The sequence below is a fragment of the Nicotiana tomentosiformis genome, chromosome 2, assembly GCF_000390325.3.
Source record: "Nicotiana tomentosiformis chromosome 2, ASM39032v3, whole genome shotgun sequence".
In the NCBI taxonomy this organism is placed as follows: Eukaryota; Viridiplantae; Streptophyta; class Magnoliopsida; order Solanales; family Solanaceae; genus Nicotiana; species Nicotiana tomentosiformis.
In genome coordinates this window covers 71071922-71091670 of record NC_090813.1, presented here as the reverse complement: position 1 = coordinate 71091670, position 19749 = coordinate 71071922, and the positions used below count along the sequence as shown (strand labels likewise).

The 19749-nt window shown below is 37.2% G+C and overlaps 2 protein-coding genes across 2 annotated transcripts; one reads left to right on the top strand and one right to left on the bottom strand.

Moving 5' to 3' along the window:
• The first annotated feature begins 491 nt into the window (after positions 1 to 491).
• LOC104110393 (NAC domain-containing protein 73-like) lies at positions 492 to 3947 on the top strand. The gene is made up of 4 exons (XM_009619879.4): positions 492 to 630; positions 793 to 1024; positions 1163 to 1352; positions 3045 to 3947. Exons 2-4 carry the CDS (start codon positions 863 to 865, stop codon positions 3608 to 3610), a joined length of 918 nt encoding a protein of 305 aa, XP_009618174.1. The 5' UTR covers positions 492 to 630; positions 793 to 862; the 3' UTR covers positions 3611 to 3947.
• A 1254-nt stretch (positions 3948 to 5201) lies between these two features.
• LOC104110394 (uncharacterized) lies at positions 5202 to 19242 on the bottom strand. The gene is made up of 14 exons (XM_070195527.1): positions 18878 to 19242; positions 12329 to 12490; positions 11981 to 12046; positions 11598 to 11741; positions 11379 to 11492; positions 10958 to 11059; positions 10653 to 10838; positions 9117 to 9206; positions 8915 to 9049; positions 8581 to 8703; positions 8397 to 8482; positions 7710 to 8322; positions 7399 to 7476; positions 5202 to 6816 (listed from the first exon to the last, which is right to left on the bottom strand). The coding sequence occupies exons 1-14, from the start codon at positions 19169 to 19171 to the stop codon at positions 5773 to 5775; spliced, it is 3237 nt and encodes a 1078-aa protein (XP_070051628.1). The 5' UTR covers positions 19172 to 19242; the 3' UTR covers positions 5202 to 5772.
• Positions 19243 to 19749: the final 507 nt, after the last annotated feature.

Genomic DNA, 19749 nt, shown 5'->3' with positions numbered 1-19749 from the left:
TATATATATATATGCTTTAAGAACACTCCAGGTTGACACTGCAGCTAAAGCCCTCTCTTTCTTCTTGTTAAAAGAGGTGAAATGTCCTCCAAGTATTTCTCCTTCTCCCTTCTATACTCCATGCTATTCTTAATACCAATAGGTTAAGTTAATAAATCATTTATTAATTTAATTACTTTGGTTCTACAGTTATATATGAATAAAATATTGATTACGAATCAAAGAATAGTAAGAAAAGCGACTTCAAAACTGTTAATTATACTTTGGTTCTACAGTTATATATGGATAAAATATAGATTAAGAATCAAAGATTAGTAAGAAAAACTGTATTTAATTTATTCTCTAGTACTAGTGTATTCTGGTACATGTGTATTTACATAAACATAACCAAACTTGACATCCAAGCAACTGATTTACTTTTCTTTTTTCTTTTTTTCTTTTTTCTTCCCCTCTCACCTTTTCTTCTCATCTCAAGAAAAAATATTAATTCCAAATTAGTTTGTTCCTATCACAGATATTTCTGACCTTTTTTCCTCCTCTCTCTCTCTCCTTTCTCTCTCTTTCAGGGTTTTAACTCAGCAGCTAGTATTGGAACAGTTCCAGCAAAGAAAAGAAGAGAAACTACAAAAAGTAAGAGAGCTCAATTCCTTCCCAACATCAAGAACGAACATGAAAGAAGAATTTTTTATTTATTTAACTATATTCCTTTAATTTCTGCTTAATTAATTATTTTTCTCCTTGTCTTTACACCTTACATATGTATTTTCTTTCCTTTATTGGGATTTTGCTTAGCTCGGAGAGGAGAAAGAAATTGACCAAATTAATTAATTAATTTGGGATGTGTGCATAAGCAAGAGCAAATATGACATGGTGCAGTCAATCCAATAGTGAAACAGCTCTCCCAATTATAATATCAGCTCCTCCGTCAGATGAAAATAACGTTATGATCACTTCAAAAGTTGATCATGAAATTAGAATCATTACTTGTCCTTCGTGTGGACATAGCATAGAGCTTGAACATCAGGTATTTGATATTAATGATGATTAATTTTCTTTTATCAAGAACAGTAATTGTTCTATAAATGAACTAAATTATTAATAGGTGCAATTTTCTTTTCTACTTATTTTGAGTGTGTAATGAAAACAAAATTTTTACTACTAGAGAGGAATACATGATTTGCCTGGTCTACCAGCTGGAGTGAAGTTTGATCCATCGGACCATGAGATTCTTGAGCATTTGGAAGCAAAGGTCATTTCAGATACCCTTAAACTTCATCCCCTTATTGATGAATTCATTTTGACTATTGATGGCGAAAATGGCATTTGCTACACTCATCCTGAGAAACTACCTGGTAATTTTCCATTTTATTCTAGTTAAAATCATCTGTTTACAATAACGTATTATGTACTATGTGTGAATTCATCATAAATTGACCAAGTTAAGTAGACTAGTTGTTGTCAATCTACTGCAATCCTCCTTCTTTATCCGGGCTTGGTGCCGACAATTAATTTGAGCAAGCACGCACATGAAGAGTGTAAAATCACATATTTCAATTAACAAAAATGAAAGTAGATAAACTTAGAAGATTTGATGTTTTCTTGTCCGGATTTTATTCCTTTCAGGATTTATATTCGGATTTGTTATTAGAGTGGGACACGCTTATTCACTGTTAAATTAAAAAAATTCCTAATTTAGGCAATTTTTCTCTTTACTAAGTATGAATCTTTTCGTTTTCTTCTTGATTCAATTTTTTGTGAAATCTTCAATCAGTAGGGATAACTCTGTATGTAATATTGTGCTAAGTGTCAAAATTAATTACTGATGGTTTAGGAAATTTCCCAAGTGAGACGGTTTGCTTGCAAAAGTTAATTGCTTATAGCATTTGGATTCTAAACTTGTTTCATTCTTTTTGTGGAAACTCCACGCCATGAAAATCTGTTAATATCTTCTTGCTTTTTCCTCCTTTTCTGGCTTTTTATTCTACAAGTTCATGTCCTTTAGTCACTTGGTTTGAGGAGTTGTTACTAACAAAAACACCCTTTATTAGTGGCTGTTGAGGGTGCCAACTGGATTGAGAATTTCATTCTTTCTTCAATGATCCAAAAGTGGAAAATACTTGGTTAAGGGAGCTAAGTTACCTATTTGGCAAAAAGATATTCATGTTATATAAATCAGCAAAGATAAAAGATTCTTGCTAGAGTTTCCAAAATACCAATGTCAATGGAGTGTCTTAATTATGGGAGTCTTATACAAAATATGATGTTGGTTATACATGAGTTTAAGTTCTATGCATTGACGGTATAAGAAATTAATATTTACATAATCAAGTCGCTTAAAAAGTAATTATTGCTGGTAATTCTATATAATACACATTATTGGTAACATGGAATATATATATAGATGGAAATTAACTAACGTGTTGTAAAGATTTTTATGTGATTATTTCATATTAAACTAGATCAGTTTTACGGTAAGCAATGAGCGATTCATAAGATGGTGAATCCAATTAGATGAAATAGGAACAAGCTGGCTTGACGTAAGGTATTATGCTATGCCTTTTACCATATATAGATCAAGTAAATTCTTTATTCGTTACTGTGACTACTGAAAAGAATATATGTAAGGAGTCGTTTATCAGCAAGTTAATTAATATGAATATGATTTGTTCAGTACTTTATTTTTTATTTTTATAATCAAGTGTTAGATGACTTAATTAATTATTGCAAAGAAGAAGAAGACAAGGAAATACTATAAAAGATGAATTGTCAAGTATGATTGGCTCCATTACCTCTAAATACTGGAACTTTTATGCTATTATGACTGTTCCAACTTCTTTCAAAAATTCTATCATTTTCTAAGAAAACATTCATTCCTACTGTTTGCATGCACTATAATCTATACGTAGGGCTGAGCAAGGATATAGAGTAATTAATCTATATACACTCCATTTGCATCTATTACCCCAAAGAAGTTGCGAATACGTTAGAATTTTGTACTATTTGCATTCATTGACTAAAAATCCTGAATACGCTACTGCATGCAGGGGTGAACAAGAATGGTCAAGTGCGTCATTTCTTTCACCGCCCATCAAAGGCATACACAACGGGGACTAGAAAACGACGAAAGGTCCACACTGAAATTGATGGTGGAGAAACAAGATGGCATAAAACAGGCAAAACCAGGCCAGTTTACATAGGTGGAGTTCTCAAAGGTTACAAGAAAATTTTGGTACTCTACACAAACTATGGTAGGCAAAGAAAGCCTGAGAAGACTAATTGGGTAATGCACCAATATCACTTAGGTGAAAATGAGGAGGAAAAGGATGGAGAATTAGTTGTTTCAAAAGTTTTCTACCAAACACAACCTAGACAATGTGGATCATTAAGCATAAGAAAAACAGTTGACAACAACAAGTCAAGATCTTTAAGCAGGCAAGATAGCCCTATCCTGAAAACAACGAATTTCGTCGATTATTATAATCCTCCTTTTGCTTCATACGATATTGGGAGCCAAAATAGAGATATCCCACCTCAGCTAATCCAAAATTTGGTTGTTCATGGTGATAGCTCATCCTTTGTTATACCTTCAAATGCAAGCAAAGAGAAATGAGGAAGTAGGGAGCAAAAACAAAATTACTAAAATAACAGATGAAAATGACTGTTGGGACGGTGGTGGTTCTTGTTATATGTAATAGTCAAATAAGTTAAAGATTGAGCTGCTAATGAGGAATTTATTGTCTTTGTAATGCACAATAGAGAGACCTTATTATTGATACTCTTGTTGTTTAGGAATTTTTTGTTTTTACAAGGTAGATAATACAGTGTTCATTATTCACCTTTTGCCTCAAGAGTTATGTATTAAGATAAAAGGCGAACAATCACGTACGTGTTCTGCTTAATTTTGTAATTTCTTTATGTTCAAATTCCAATGACTTGTATTTTGCTCCTTGGTAGTTGGTACCTCTTGGCAGTGTAGATTGATATGTCATCCCTCTTTTTTCACGGTTAAAGTTACCCAATAGAGATCTGGGCGGTGTTGTATTAGCAAAAACGCACAGTGAGGGCCGGGGCTAGACCTGACCTCATATTACAACACAATGGTGATGCCATCACGAGTTATCTACTACCTAACATCCTTCTGGTCAACATATACAATTTTCTTTTTAATACATTCAACTAACAAAATAATTGGCTTTGTCATACCTACTCCTAAGACTTGGCATTTCTATAGGGAGCTGCGGAAAATTATAGAATATTGAGTTATGATCCATTGTGGAAGCAAGCGTTGCCGGATAGTCTGCGACCTGAAAGCAAACAAATTCGTATATGCTTTCCTCCCCAGTGTTGGATAGCTAAATGAAGGGAATTCTTTTCCTTATTAAGGTTTAAAGGATACTCAGGTAATAGACGTTATTTGATTGTTTGATCACAACGAACAATTTGGAAAATTGGATGATCTCCAAGAAGATTAGTTGTTTGACATTTTCCTTAATTCTCTTAGGAGAATATTATACTAATTACAACTTCATAATTTGGCCTACTAAGAACTTTGAGTTGTAGCCTGACTGTGAGAGTAGCATGTACCATCTAAGTAGTAGTATATCACAAACTTTTTTTAAAGAAGAAAAAGAGGAACACTGAAATTTATAAGTTTACCTTTGCAGGCAAACATTAAGGTCCATATAAAACACAATCCGCTATGTTTTTAAGTCCATCACAGTTGTTAAATTGTAGTTAAAGTAGTCTTGACGACACTGTTTAATTATTGCTTGATATTTTTAACAAAATCGAATCTCTTTTAACGACCACGTTACTAGATTTCATTCCATTGTTCATGCCTTTGGTCTTCCATAATTTTCTCACTAGGCCACACATTGAGACCCTAATTTTCTCCTCTAATTAGCTCAATATTGTGATTTAATAATAACCAAAGCAATACTATTCTTGAGTGAGATTGAACATGAGAACTCAAGAGTCAAGACTTAAGAGTACAATTGGACAGTCAAACTACAAGCCCGTTTGACGCATGCTTAGTAGAGTTTGAAAAGTACAAAGTATAATGTCTGTAGCCTGTACTATTGAACCAAACATAGGTATTTGATAATTGCAAGAGTGAAAACGGAAAGCAAAACCCTGAAGAAGCGTTTAGCCTTAGCAGAGCTGCTAATGCCTCTCTTAACTATCATATGACAACTAAATACTAAATCAAGAAAAATGAAACAATTCGATTTTTCAGTTGACAGAATCAACTATAGTTTACAGGAAACGAAGTTAGAAAGGAAAAAAGGAAATCAACTACCTGAACAGGAATTCTTACACCACATGCTTGTCCTGGGAACTAGGATTTACACAACATGATCCTACCAAATACCAACCACTAATAATCTGCATAGAAAACAGAGAAAGAAGAAAAGAATAAAACAAACTTAAAACCTAGAGGCATTCCTAAAACGAGGGTCATTACGCATACTAGTAGTCTCTTCAATCCACTAATCTCAACTCTGACTCGCAGCAGCTCACTAAGTAATCTTCCTAAAACAGCCTACCAACGAACAAAAAACATGTCTAATAAAACAGTAGAACACACTCCAGATAGAATACATTAAGTTACACCAACGGTTAAGTCAGCAGCAGTAGCAGATATACCAAGCATCTGTCATAATGTGGAATAAAGCTCTCCATTTAAAATCTTGTAAGATGTCCGAGATCACCTTGTCAAATTTTCATCACAATCCGTGTTACTTAAAACCTTTCTACAAAGCAGCTTGGAAGCTATGATTTCTGGAGAACACATTTTTCGTATAAAGCCAGAATGTCCTTCTTGTTCAGATTCTTCAATTGGAGCAGTTCAGCCCCAAAATTATGCTTCGTAAGCTCTTGCTTCAGTTTCTGCACCGTGTATTTAGTATAATCCTCAGTATTTGTTTGTTGACTACTAGTATCATCATCTCCCCTAAACACGGAGCCCCCATCTTCTGGACCAGTGAATTTCAGGGGGCTGGTCGTACTCTTTGACCTCTTATTTCCCCTGGTTAGTCTATCATTTGTGCCCATATCAAGAACAGATTCGACACCAGCTTCGTATTCATCTATCCTGGCACGTTTTCCATGGGAAGCAGTTCTAAGTTTGCTATCTAATGCTGTTTCATTCAGCCGAACTGCAGTTAACTGTTGCTGAAGAAGGTCCAGCTTTCCTTGTGTAGCTTGCAACTGAACAGATAGTGCTTCTGCCCGATTGGTTGCCTCAGCACGTGCAGCACGCTCAGTCTCCAACAGACTCTCAAGGACTTGCACAGTACTGGCTCTCTGTTCATTATTTGATTTCAGAAGTGACTCAATTTCCTTTTCCCTTTCCTCGACTCTGGCCTCCAGTATTGCAACTTTTGACTGCGCATCGAACTCAGATGCATGAAGCTTCTCTACTTCATAAGCCAATTCATCGTTTTGCCTCCGCAAGTTTTCTATACTTCTCTCGTGCCTCTCAATCTGAGCCAATCTTTCCATAGCTACTCGATGGATTTCACTCTTCTCTTTCTGGGCAGTAGCTGCTTCGACCCTTGCTTTATCAGCCAGCTCAGTAGCTCTTTTCGCCTCTCTTTCAGCTGATTTATATCTATCCTGGACATCTTCAAATCTACTGAACTCAGACCGATACTTCTGCTCCAGATGGACTTTCTCCTGTTCCAGAATCCTAGCTTCTCTTTCAAATGATTGTGCAGTAGCATTGATGCTCTCTAACCTTTCACCTAATTCCTTAATTTCAAGCTTTAAGGATGATACTTCTAGATCATAGTTCTTTATCTTTGACTCCGCAACCTGTGTAAGGTAAAGAACTTAGTATAGCCATTAGTACTAACACATTTTTTTCTTTATTGAGAAGGTAAGGTGCCATTATTACAAATACTTGCGCATATATTCTGCTATGTTAACGATACTACAGGTGCATAACGAGTCATATTGCTAGAGCAGCAAGTTGGACTTCTTATAAAGTGAGATATTAATATACAGATCTAATGGACTACTCTTTTCATATTACAGGGAATTATCTCAGGTATATGACAAGCATCTTACATGACAAACTATCTAACCAATACTCAAATGTCAATACATGGCTACCAATAACAACAGTGCTGGGAGACAAGTTTCCATAAATCTGAGGAACAGATATTGGATGATGATGGTAGCGATGGCTTCTGCAAGCATGGAATTTACAGGGTCGGATAGAGCAAGTTTCATCTCTCTCTCCCCCCCCCTCCCTCCATCTCTCTCTCTCTCTCTCTCTCTCTCTCTCTCTCACACACACACATACATTTTTCTCCATCCTGTTCAAAAGATATTTTCCGGATACAATTCCGGTGCTGATAAACAGTGAAATAGTTTAAAATAGCAGACGCTCACCTTCAGCTCCAGATTTAATGTTGTCAAACGCTGCTCAGCCTGCTCAAGCCTTGATGCCTTCTCCTTAATCTCCTCTTCCTGCAGTTTCACAAGAGAAAATCTCGATTACTATACCAGAAAAAAAGAAGTAAAAATCTTAATTACCATCTCAGAATACCTAAGCAAGCCAGTTAGCACAGTTAATCAAGCAAAGTACAAGAGAAAACTTAAAAGCATGGAGTTAGGCACCACTTTAACATTTTACTGAGGTTTGAAGGTGGAGGGAAGAGAAGCAAAAGACACTAGCATCAGTCTATTAAGTAAAAATTCACCTTTTTAACCAAAGTACTCGAAAATTCATCCCTTAAAGCATCTTCTCTCATTTGTGCTTGCTTGTTAGTGCGCTCTTGGATGGCTGCTGCCTTCTCAAGAGCATTCTTTGCTTCCTTGACAGCAATGTCATATTTACGCTTCCACTCCTCTGCCTCCTCTTGAGCTGATTCAGCTTGCTCTTTGGCAGCATTAACCCTGGCTTCGGCAGCACTAGTTCTCGCCTTCAGAAAACTTATTTCTGCATTTGACTGTTCCTCCTCAGCCTTCTGCTTTGAGAGTACCTGTTCATATTTCCTTTTCCATTCCATAGACTCGAGTCTAGTAGAATCTAATGTTTTTGCTAAGTTGGTATATCTTTCTTCTAATGCACTGTGTTTACTCTGCAAATTTGCAATACGGCTTGCATAATCTTCTGCAAGCTTCTTCTTGTCACTGGTAGCATCTTCGTAGCGCTTCAAATATTCAGATTTAAACTTCTCACTAGCTTCCAGTTGTTTGTTAAGGAAACTCATCTTATCCTCGATGGAACAACACTTCAATGCAAGAGCAGTTTTCTCTGACCCAATTTGGTCTATTTGTTTTTTAATGAGATCAAGAAGTGGCCCTTCTAAACTGCAAAATTCAAAACGAAAATCACATATACATTCCAAAACGGAATTGCTTCAGTAAGAACTGTGGATACAAACCTTTGTTGTATGAAGACAAGTAGTTTTCTCCATTTTTCAGGACCTTGACACATAGCTTCATATTTGGACACAGAATCATCAAGAACCTAGATAAGACATGGATATACAATATAAACAACTCATTGCACAAACAACTTTAGTCTAGCTACCCAAATAGGTGCTAACGTCTATAATGAAGACTTACTTTTAGCACAGTATCTACTTTTGCATCAGGAGCATGACATGCCTTTCTCAATCTATTTTCCATGTCCTGTATCGCATTTGAACATTGTAGAGAAGACTCCCTAAAAGCATCCTTTCTAATGTCCTACGCGTTAGAATCAAATGGAAATCAACATTTTTTTAGGAGATATTTCAGAGCATGGTTAAATATGGAAGCAAAGATTTAGACACAACTGAGTTGGCTACAGGTCCAATCATTTTAAGGGCGAAATTAAGCTTTCACCAACAATACATGTCTCATATGGACCTCTTCTCCTAAATATTACGGGAAAGAATGGTGCAGAAATAATCAGAACCTCAAATGCTTTCTTTATGAAATTCTGGAGACGTTTCTCATATTTGGTTCTGATGGATCCAGCCCCTACAGCTGTACTATTAAATGAAGCCATGGACTTATGGACAGCATCTTCATGTGCTTCTCTTAGTGCTGCCTACAATTACAAAAATATCAGTAGATATTCAAATGCATTATTACCTATCAAACGCAGAAGTACTTACTTCCTCCGGAGGCTTAGAACGATCAAAAGAAGACATGTACATTTCAGCAGCCAAATCATATGCCCTTTGACACTCAGCTTCCTCAACACTCTGCCCCAGAGAAATCACAAAACAAAATTTAATATCATGTGCGAGGTACAGAGGATCCAAAAATTGATTACTAGTAGTACTTATGCTTCATCTGAAAACTACTTCACAAGATCCTCCATAGCTATTCACTAGTTTTATTTCTATGGGTGGTAATTTTATTAATGTTGGGAAAATCATCGTATACAAGTAGTATGCCAAAAAGTCGAGAAACCTAGACCAAGATATGGTTCTCCGTCTATTCATCAGTAGTACATCTGACATGTTTGTGTCACTCCAATTTACCATCAAAAGTGAATAGAAAAAGGCTCACTTGCAAACGAAGTGGAAAAGGAAGAAAACAACATGCAGTTAAATTTATGTCTAATAAAAGCACCCTGAAAAGAAATAAGTCATCCATTTCTTCAAACTGCAGATTAATGCAATTTTAGCCACAAAATGAACCGCAACCACTTAATTTGTCATTGAAGCCTGGGATAAGCCCAAGACTAGGCAGAGCAACCACCTGGCTGCAGGATTGCTCCCCTACTTCTAAAAACTATCAGCAAGTCCTTTCCAACTCAATTATCTCACATAGTTTAGAAGATAATGCGCACTTCTACAATCATCCCACTGGTCCCAGCATGTATTCCAAATTCAATTTTTCTGATTATTCAATAGTCAAAAATAAAAACCTAAAAGAGCTGTCTGTAAGTAGTAAAATCGAATAAAAAAAAGGCAGCAAGAATAAAGGAAAATGATAAGTGCCAAGCACAATCTGTGAGGACATATTTTACAAAGAAGGTCCGCAGAGCAAGATAAACAAATAATTCAACTTTAGAACAACAGACATGGTGAAACTTTAAGTGCTAATTTATGAGAGGGAAGAAAGGCAATGTGAGCTTAAAGACGTCGTTAGTTATTCTTTTGTCAAACAAAATTATCAATAGTTGACTTAGTTCAAAGCAGAGCAAATAAAGCTACTCTATTAGATAATATCACAACATGATAAAGAAGAGTTTTTGTTCCTTTATAAAAGTCATGACAGGAATATAAATACCATCAAATATAATTAATGACTCCCATATGTATCAGTATTCAGTCCCTTGTGACACAACCTTTACCATAAAACCGAGAAACGCATGGGTTGGAGACAAATGACAATATGTAAAGTTCACAAGCCTCTTATACAAAAAATCAATAACTCTTGGTTACAATTCACTAGAACATTTTTTTTTGAAGTAAGGTGTTATCATTAAATACAATTCACTAAAACATGATGCACACAAAAACATCTAGAGTATGAATAATCTTTTTTCCCCAGTTTATTCTCACGGTGTCTGTGACCAAATAATAATATAACAATAACTCAAGCTCCTGCAGATACAGATAAGAACATCAAAGACATCAAGCCGATTGAAGAAACAAAACCTGCTTACATCTACAACACTAACAAGTAACGAAATTGACCTGCCATGAAGATGTAATTGTGGGCACTGCCCCTTTGTTAAGAGCATCGAGGAAGGACTGAGTTATACGGGCAAATATTGGTCCTGTCATTACAGTAGCTCCAAATTGCTTCGGTCTAGTCCTCTCAAAAACAAATCTTGTCAGAGCATCAAGACCTGCTTTAAACTCTGGCCTCATTTTTTCCAACTGCAGGTGAAATGAAACCACAGTAAGAAAGCTATAAAGGGTTACTCCCAATACAAGAAGAGTAATCAGACAGTAATTATAATCTTAGAGAATGTAGGGAATGAATTATGAGCACTGACAGGTATTTGGTCAAGCCGTTGGAGCTCATTTTCATTGCTCAGTGGCCGCACAAGGGTGAAGCATTCTCTGTCAGGGAAAAGAGCACGAATGGACTCCCTAATCTGCAGTCACAAGTTTTTTTTTTTTTTTTGATGAAATAAATTGTTGTATTAAAAGGCATCAAGAAGATGCAAGAGTACAAGGTGCAGTCACAAGTTTATATTATTATTTACCATGGAAAGTTTAAACAAATATGGGACAAAGATATCAAATGCAAGTATTCTACAAGATACGGCTCGCCAGTCCTTAGGATAGAGAGGATACTCTTTGTTTAATATGAAAAGAAGAACTACCATTGAAGTCCTTCGGATAGAGAGGATTACTAATAGCAATTGAGCTTTTGTGGATACACAAAATGGAAGAACAATTTAATGCGAGTACCTCATTTTTAGCGGCTACATCTCTCCGGCCACCTTCGACTGGCCGCAAAGCAAGCTCTAGGTAGTCCCGTGGTGTTATCTTGCGATTATCCTCAACCAAGTCCAAATAAAAATCCTAATCAAAAGAAAAAATAAATACTTGTATGCCACTTACTTATGATCCGGAAGAGAGTACCTTAAAAGAACCTAAACTGGTGCTGACAAATAAATTCTAAATTACCCTTAGCAGCCAAACAAAGATTGGGGAGAACTGTCCAATCTCAGAGGCACTGGTCCTTCCTCCAGAGGCTCTAACACGTATATGCTTAGTCATTTCAGTGACCAGAGAGAGGCGGTCAAGCGCAGCTTCATCAATACCACCCATCTAAATTGATAAGAATATTAGGAAAGTGGACTAAATTGGATACAAGTCAGACAAATATGTGCATAAAAAGCAGATTGTGAAAACATCAGAAGTATATGATTCAAAAGAGGAGGGGGTATCTCGCGAGAATGTCTTTTTCTCATTAGTCACCAAAAGTAAAAGTACATTCACATGCCCTTAGTCTTTTGTGATTAAATGATCTATCTCATAAGAAAGATCCATGCCTGAGTAGTTCAAACCTGGTTATAAACGAACATACTCGAGAGGAGGACCGCCAAGGAGAATATTTGCGTGCTGTATGTTCCCTGTTGACAACTAAAAGATGAATAAGGAGGAAGACATAAAGAGAGAAAGAGAGGACGGACAGAAAAAAAAAATGGTTTTGGGGGGGGGGGAGACAAAATGTATCCGTTTAGTTACTATACATTAAAATTTAATCAAACCCAAAATGTATAAGAAAGTGAGGAACAATTATGCAGAGTACTACCCCAAACAAAAAGGGAAATAAGAGTGTGGTGAATGAAAGAATGTCATCCCTTTTTTTTCCAGTACAACAATGATAAAAATGTTTAAGCATAAAATCTAACCGTTTGATCATAAGCATCTATTCCTTCTGTGTCCAGAAGTAGAAGGTTGTATTCTGTTCCATCAAGAGCTGTTCTTCGCAAAGGTGCACTCCACAACCAAATGCCTTTGGTACATGGGCGATGAGTTGGTGCTACTTGAAAGCCACTGCTCCTCCCAAGAAGCTAAATCACATGCAGGAAACTCAGTTATATGATTCTTGATAACTAGGAAGCTCTCCCTTACAGCAAATATCTAACATCAGAAAGGAAATGGCCAAAGAATGAAAGGAAGTTTGTTTTGACATCTTGATAAATTTATCCATATGATAGATCAATCTAGTCTCTTAAAGCAAAACACTAGCTATCACTGTATGGCTTTGGACCAAGGGTTGACGACATCCTACACTATTTCTTTCAGTAAGGCTTAACAGCAGTATATGCAAAATGAGCTTAAAAATTAAAGGGAAAAAATGAAACACTCAGCACAATGGAGATAAAGTTTACTTCATGATGCAAAAACAGGAGTTACTCCACGTAGATCAAGTTTACTGCTTGAGGAACACGATAAGGAGTTCTATGAAGAAACACACAGAAAGCTAGCATCAGGTTTGCCAGGAAACTTTCCCCGTTTGAAGAGCGTTTCCTAAACGATCCAACACATCAACAGAAACTGCAGGATTTGATGCCCTAGACAATTATGAAGCCAAAGAGGCTTCTCAAAAGTTTTCGGATCTCCATTTCTAGACAATGAGAAGACTGGTCTAGTCATAAAGCCCTAAATTGAAACACTAATACAGAAAAACTGCACTAATTAAAGCAATCCCATATCACTTAAGTGTCTGAGTGACACGAAAAAAGAGTTATCGCTTCTGATGGGTTAAGTGATGCGGGTATTGCTAAGAGCGAGTACACGCCTCAGATGGTGAAGCGCAAAGCAACTCAAGCAAAAATAGGTTTTTTTTTAGAAGTTAAATGATGAAAAAAGAAAAGTACTAGGACCCTCTCCAAGTTCACTATGGCATTCTGTTTGTTGTCTTCCTCTCCTTCTATGTTGAATGACTCTTCTCTTATTACTCTTTCTTCCTTTCTCAATACGTTTTTGATGAGTAAAATTTTGTTCTCTTGATTCGTTTCGCACTTACTCCCTATTCCATCTTATGGCACGATTTTAATTTTGGTCCATTCCAAAAGGATGACACTGCATGTTTGGGAACTCTTTAGTTATAACATTCTCATAAGCCTTCAACAACATGCTCTTGTAGGAAAGCCATGGGCATGTTGAAAACCATAAGACTCTTAGATAATTGTGATATATACACATACATATGTTCAAGCGAAAGTGAAGATAAAACAAAAGAATTGACCGTTTAAGTATTCCAAATTGAATGGCAAAATGACAGGAAGAGAGACATGTAGATGGGGTATATATCAATCCATATTGAATTGCGGATTCCAAAATGATAAAATCAATTTTGATTGGACAAAAAAAAGTCTCCAAAGAAGATAGTTAAGAAAATCAAAGAGGAGAGAACATGTTTCCGAGATAGAAATCGGTATCTAATGAATTCAATGGTTCCAGTATAAATGAAAGAAAAAGAAAAAAAATGACATCACAACAAGATCCTAATCTCAAAAGTCAAAACAAAAGAAAGAGAGTGTGTGTGTGTATGTATAGAGAGAGAAAGAGGGCTTATGTTTTCTCTCCTAAACTACATGCCCAATTAAACACCATATAAAATCAAACAGATATAGAAAAGGAATAAATATAGTGATAATTTGATTCTTCATTGCCGTAGTAAATAGAAGAGAAAAATTGATCTGCACATATGTCTTTATTCTTAGGTGAGGGTCCTCTTCTACTACTTCTATTTTTGGGCCTCTTTTCTTCTGCTATTTCTTGTTGTCAGTGATTCTATTTTCTCCTTCCACATATGTTTTTTTTCATTCTCTTTAAAAAAAAAAATTATAAGGTAAAGTTTTATTAAGAAACAGTATCAAGATAGTACAGCAGCAAATACAAAAGGCAGGACTTGTTTTACATTACATATTCAGAGAATCTAACAAGGCCAGCATGTCATTCACTTATTAAAAAAAATTCCAGTATATCATTCAAATTCAAAACTAAATTCCCTTTCATCCAATAGTAAAAATTCTGGAAACATCAATATTTAACAGCAGTTAACATCTCTTTTTATCTACAAAACATCTCTAATTTCTTTCGAGGCAATGCACAGAGGAATAGATATCCATATCTTCTTGTGAAAACTGCCAATATAATATGTCTTCTCCAACAGCATAACAAACTTTTAAAGTTGTGAAGTGCTAACCAATACACTCCCGTTTTTCATATAAGGTTGATTATTTTAAGAATATAAAATGACTTTGTAATTGAAACTGCCTATGTGTATAATTACTAAACCAATTAAATATGATATTAAATGTTCTGAATTAGCCATCTTGACTGAAGAATTGAAAACTGAAATCAATTTTTGCTTGAATTTTTCTTTACCTGAACTTCTAGAATTATGTTTAAAATGATCTTTTGTTACTTAATTACGTGTAAAATGATGTTGAAATCAGGTCTTTAAATGATAGCATCATTGTTATATATTGGATGTTCCATTTCTAGATATTAAAATGACATCATTCTAGTAATAATACTACTTTATGCCCTCAGTGCTTTAGTCTAGCCATAAGAGCGCAGCGTGTGATCTATGGATTAGGCACACATAACAGGTTTGAACCGTGCTGCAGACAAAAGACTGGTACTTAATTTGAGAAGGGTAGACGGACAAGCCAACTATCCTCCGGGGACTAGGGGAGTCATCGGTTATCAAAAGTATTATAGTAATACCATTTTACAATTTTCACAATTTTCTAGAGCTCAAATCTATTTAGAAAATCATATTTAAGTTTTGATGCGATATTTTCTCACATTAATTTTTCATCGTTGCGTAAATATTTTCTTCGACTTCCACAACTATGTCGAACTAATATATTAAATTGGGTACCTAATCAAGTAGTGCCACATAAAGTGGAACATAGAGAGCATATGTTAAGTAAATTTCATATTTTCTGTGAGTTGTGTACTTCACTTCGAAGAGATGCACGCTAAGCTTCTAGTTTCTAACTTAAACCCCCATGAGCTTTTTCGGGCTTTTCACTTGATGCTTTTCTATTCTCCTGCAGAAACCCTCCATTGCATAGTTCTGTATTTATCTAGTCAATATTTTAAATGAGTATTTCCATCCTTTTTTGGTCACATCTACAATGATCATCTTTTATTTAGTGCTGACATGATAAATCCACTTAATAACAGCCTAGAAGGAACTTTTTCATCTGCAGTCTCAGAACTACAAAACTCACCCCTACTTTAATCACTAACATGACATTTGCAAACCACTTAAAGTAACATATAGTTTTCCAACAGCTGCAACACATTATCCAGGAAACTTCTAGCCCTAATTCCCCTCGCCTACTTGTAACGACTCGGCCGGTCGTTTCGAGAGTTATAGCCCCGTTTTCCCCATTTCTACTTCTTTTTGTGTTATTCAGCTATATTATGTTATATCGGGTTAGTTGGTTCGGGACTGGAGTGGTTTCAGAGTGAATTGAGACACTTAGTCTCTTAAGTAGAAACTTAAGTTGGAAAAGTCAACCGGATGTTGACCTATGTGTAAATGATCTCGGATTTGAATTCGGATGGTTCCGTTAGCTCCGTTAGGTGATTTTGGACTTAGGAGTGCGTCCGGAATGTGATTTGGAGGTCCGTGGTAGAATTAGGCTTGAATTGGCGAAATTGGAAATTTGGTGATTTCGGTCGGCAGTGGAAAAATTGATATCGGGGTCGGAATGGAATTCCAGAAGTTGGAGTAGGTTTGTAGTGTCATTTGTGATGTGTGTACAAAATTTGAGGTCATTCGGACGTGGTTTGGTTGGTTTCGGCATCGGTTGCCGAATTTGGAAATTTAGAAGTTCTTAGGCTTGAATCCGAGGGTAATTTGATGATTTGATGTTGTTTTGAGTGATTCGAAGGTTCGACTAAGTTGGTATGTGTCTATATGACTTGTTGGTATTTTTGGTTGAGGCCCTGAGGGCCTCAGGGTGATTCCGGGTGGTTAACGGATTTGTCGAAGTTGGAAAATGCAGCTGAAGCTGTTGCTACTGTTATTTTCGCACCTGCGGAAGAAAGAGTCGTAGGTGCGAGGCCGCTGGTGCGCGTGGGGAGTTTGTAGGTGCGGGCAATGCTGGGCTAGGCAGGTTGCGCAGGTGCGAGTTGGAGGTCGCATCTGCGAGCCCGCAGGTGCGAAACCTGGGGCGCAGATGCGGAAAGGGGAATGCTGGGCAGGCTTCGCAGAAGCGAAGGAAAAGCGCAGGTGCGCTTTCGCAGGCGCGAGAATTTGCTGAGCAGATGCGGAAAATGTGAGGCCAAGGCTGGAGCGCAGGCGCGAAGGATTTGGCCGCACCTGCGAGCCCGCATGTGCGAGGCCTGGAGCGCAGGTGCGGAAGCTGGGGAATTAAGTGGAGTTCGCGGATGCGGCGCCTTGACCGCAGGTGCGAAAAAACCTGGGCAGAAACCATAAATAGAACCCTTCGCGAATTTGGTTCATTTCCACCATTTTCAAGTCGGTTTTGGAGCTTTTGGAGTGATTTTTGAAGGGTGATTCAACGGCTATCAGTGAGGTAAGTTGCTGGAGCCCTAATACTTGGATAAATGGTGATTTTCCGTCGTTTAGTCATTGTAATTAGTGAAAATGAGGGGTTAGGGCTTGGGATTTTTGGAGAAGTAATTTAAGGATTGGAAGGACCAAACGATGTCGGATTTTGATGAATTTGGTATGGTTAGACTCGTGAGTGAATGTGCTTTCTAGTTTTGTAAATTTTGTCGGATTTTGAGACGTGGGTCCGGGGGCCGGGTTTGAGCCAATTTCGGGTTTTGGTCTAATTATGTAGCTTTTCTTGTGGAATTCATTCCATTAGCTCGTATTGATTGTATTGTACTGTACTGATTGTGAATAGATTCGAAGTATTTGGAGACCGAGTCCAGAGACGAGGGCATCCCGGAGTAGGATTTTTACACTGTTAAAGTAAGTAACAGTTTTAACTCTGGGTTTGAGGGTATAAACCCGGAGATTTGACATCACGTGATTGTTTGGAAGTGATACCCACGCTAGGTGACGAGCGTGTGGGTGTGCACCGCGAGGGATTGAGACTCGATCTGTCCCGTGAGGCTGTGAGGCCTAATGGCTATTATCTGTGGTTATGTGTTTATTTGTTGTTGAACTTGTTTGCATTCATGTTAGAGATCATGCTTAGGCTTTATTCATGCTCACATTATTTGTATTCAGTCATAGAAATTATTGTACATGTTTACCTCAGCCTCTATTATTTGTTAATATGTTGTGATACTTGATGTGGGTTGTGTTCCCTTATTTGTTGATGATGGTGAGGCTAGTGAGGTACATGATTGAGTGAGTTCGAGGGCCTGGTTGTGAGGATATTAATATCATAGCGCGTGAGTTGTCCGCGTAGCGCGTGAGTTGACCGTGCGGGTTCAGGTATTGATATCATAGCGCGTGAGTTGTCCGCGTAGCACGTGAGTTGACCGTGCGGATCCAGGTATTGATATGATGGCACGTGAGTTGTCCGTGTTTAGCGCTTAGGCTTTGGGAGCCCCTCCGGAGTCTGTACACACCCCCAGTGAGCGCAGAGTGTTGAGCGTTGAGTGATGAGTGCGAGTGATGAGTGATGGAGTGACATTGCTGTGAGGTTGCATTTACTTTTGTTATTGCTGCATTTACCTGTTAATTTTCCTTGTAGTCTTACTGATTTATGAAATTACATGTCTACTCCTGTTTGTACTTAATTGTGGAAATAATAATTGGATTATTCTGCTTAGCTCGTCACTACTGCTCAGTTCCTTAGTTATTTCTGTTACTACTGAGTTGGTTGTACTCATACTACACCCTGCACTTTATGTGCAGATCCAGGTGAGTTAGAGCGCGGCGATCGTTGAGTTCAGGCCGGCTATCTGTGGAGATTGCAAGGTAGCTGCTAGCGTCCGCAGGACCTTGTTACTCCTTTTGTCATTTCTTCTTTTGGACAGTTAGATAGTTTATATATCTTAGTTTATAGTTTTAGACGCTCATAACTTAGTGACACCCCGATGTTTGGGGCTCGTTTCTGTATTTTTCTATATTATATTTAGAGTTGATTTAGTTTATGAAAAATTTAAATGTTGAAATGTTTTATTAAATTCTTATAATCGGTTTAGTAGTAATATTTTGGGAAGTAGGCTTGCCTTGTAACACGATAGGCGCCATCACGACCATGGTTAGATTTTGGGTCGTGACACTACTTTTTCTTGCTGGTTTGGTTCCTTCGTATTTATTTGCTATTTTGTTTCTTATTTCAGAGTAATGTGCTTTGCTAAACTAGTTTATCCAAACAATTAATTACAAGGTCACAAAGTCTCACGTAAAATTAAGAACTGCAACACCAGAAAGTAAAACCCTAATAAATAAAGGAGGATGAAAATATTCTATTACTGAAATTTCAAATTTAATTTACCTGGTTTAATATAAAGCTCTTGCCTTGACGAGCGCGACCGCAAACGGAGACAACGCCAACTGGTTCTTTGACAAGCTGAAGTACCGCTAGGGCTTCAGGATCAATCTGGAACTTTCCTTTCTCATCGCAATACACGAAACGTATCGGTCTCGCTGGTCCCGTAGCGACATTGATAGAGGACCGCTGTGGAGGCGATGGAGACGGAGACGTCGGCGGTGACGGTGACGGTGACGGTGACGGAGAATATTGCTGCGGCGAGTCTCCGGCGGAGCCTATGCCAAAAAACCTTCGCATATTTTCACACACGGGGCTGTTCTCTGTGGAGTTCTTTTTTGGCCGTTTATTTTATAAATGGAAAAGAGGGAAAAAGGGAAAGGACAGGAGGCCCGGAAGTATTTATATGACGTCGATTGAGAAGACCCGATATTACTACTTTACCCTTCAGAATGGACAAGGTTTGAGAGTACGTACAGAAATGTAGTTAAGGGGTTTTATGGAATTGAAGAGAAATGGCGTGACAGCGTGTTGGTAAAGCTAAACTGGCTTGCCTTATTATCTTTTCTTTCTTTTCCTAATGACATCGTTGGCACGTAAGTTGATTAGTTATCAGATAATTGATATTCTAACTTGTCACTTATTACATTGTTTCTCCTTTGCCCCCAATCACTCTTTGAGGACACAACAAGTTGTTTAACATAATCAGTAAAGTTCTTTATCTGTGAAAAGCTATTCAATTTTTTAATTTTCATTCTATTCTTTAACTAGCCAACTCATGATAAAATGTTAAACCAATCTCATTATATTGAAAAAATCATTACTAACATTAAAGGGAAGGGAATTATAATTTAACCAACTAATTATCACAAAATTAT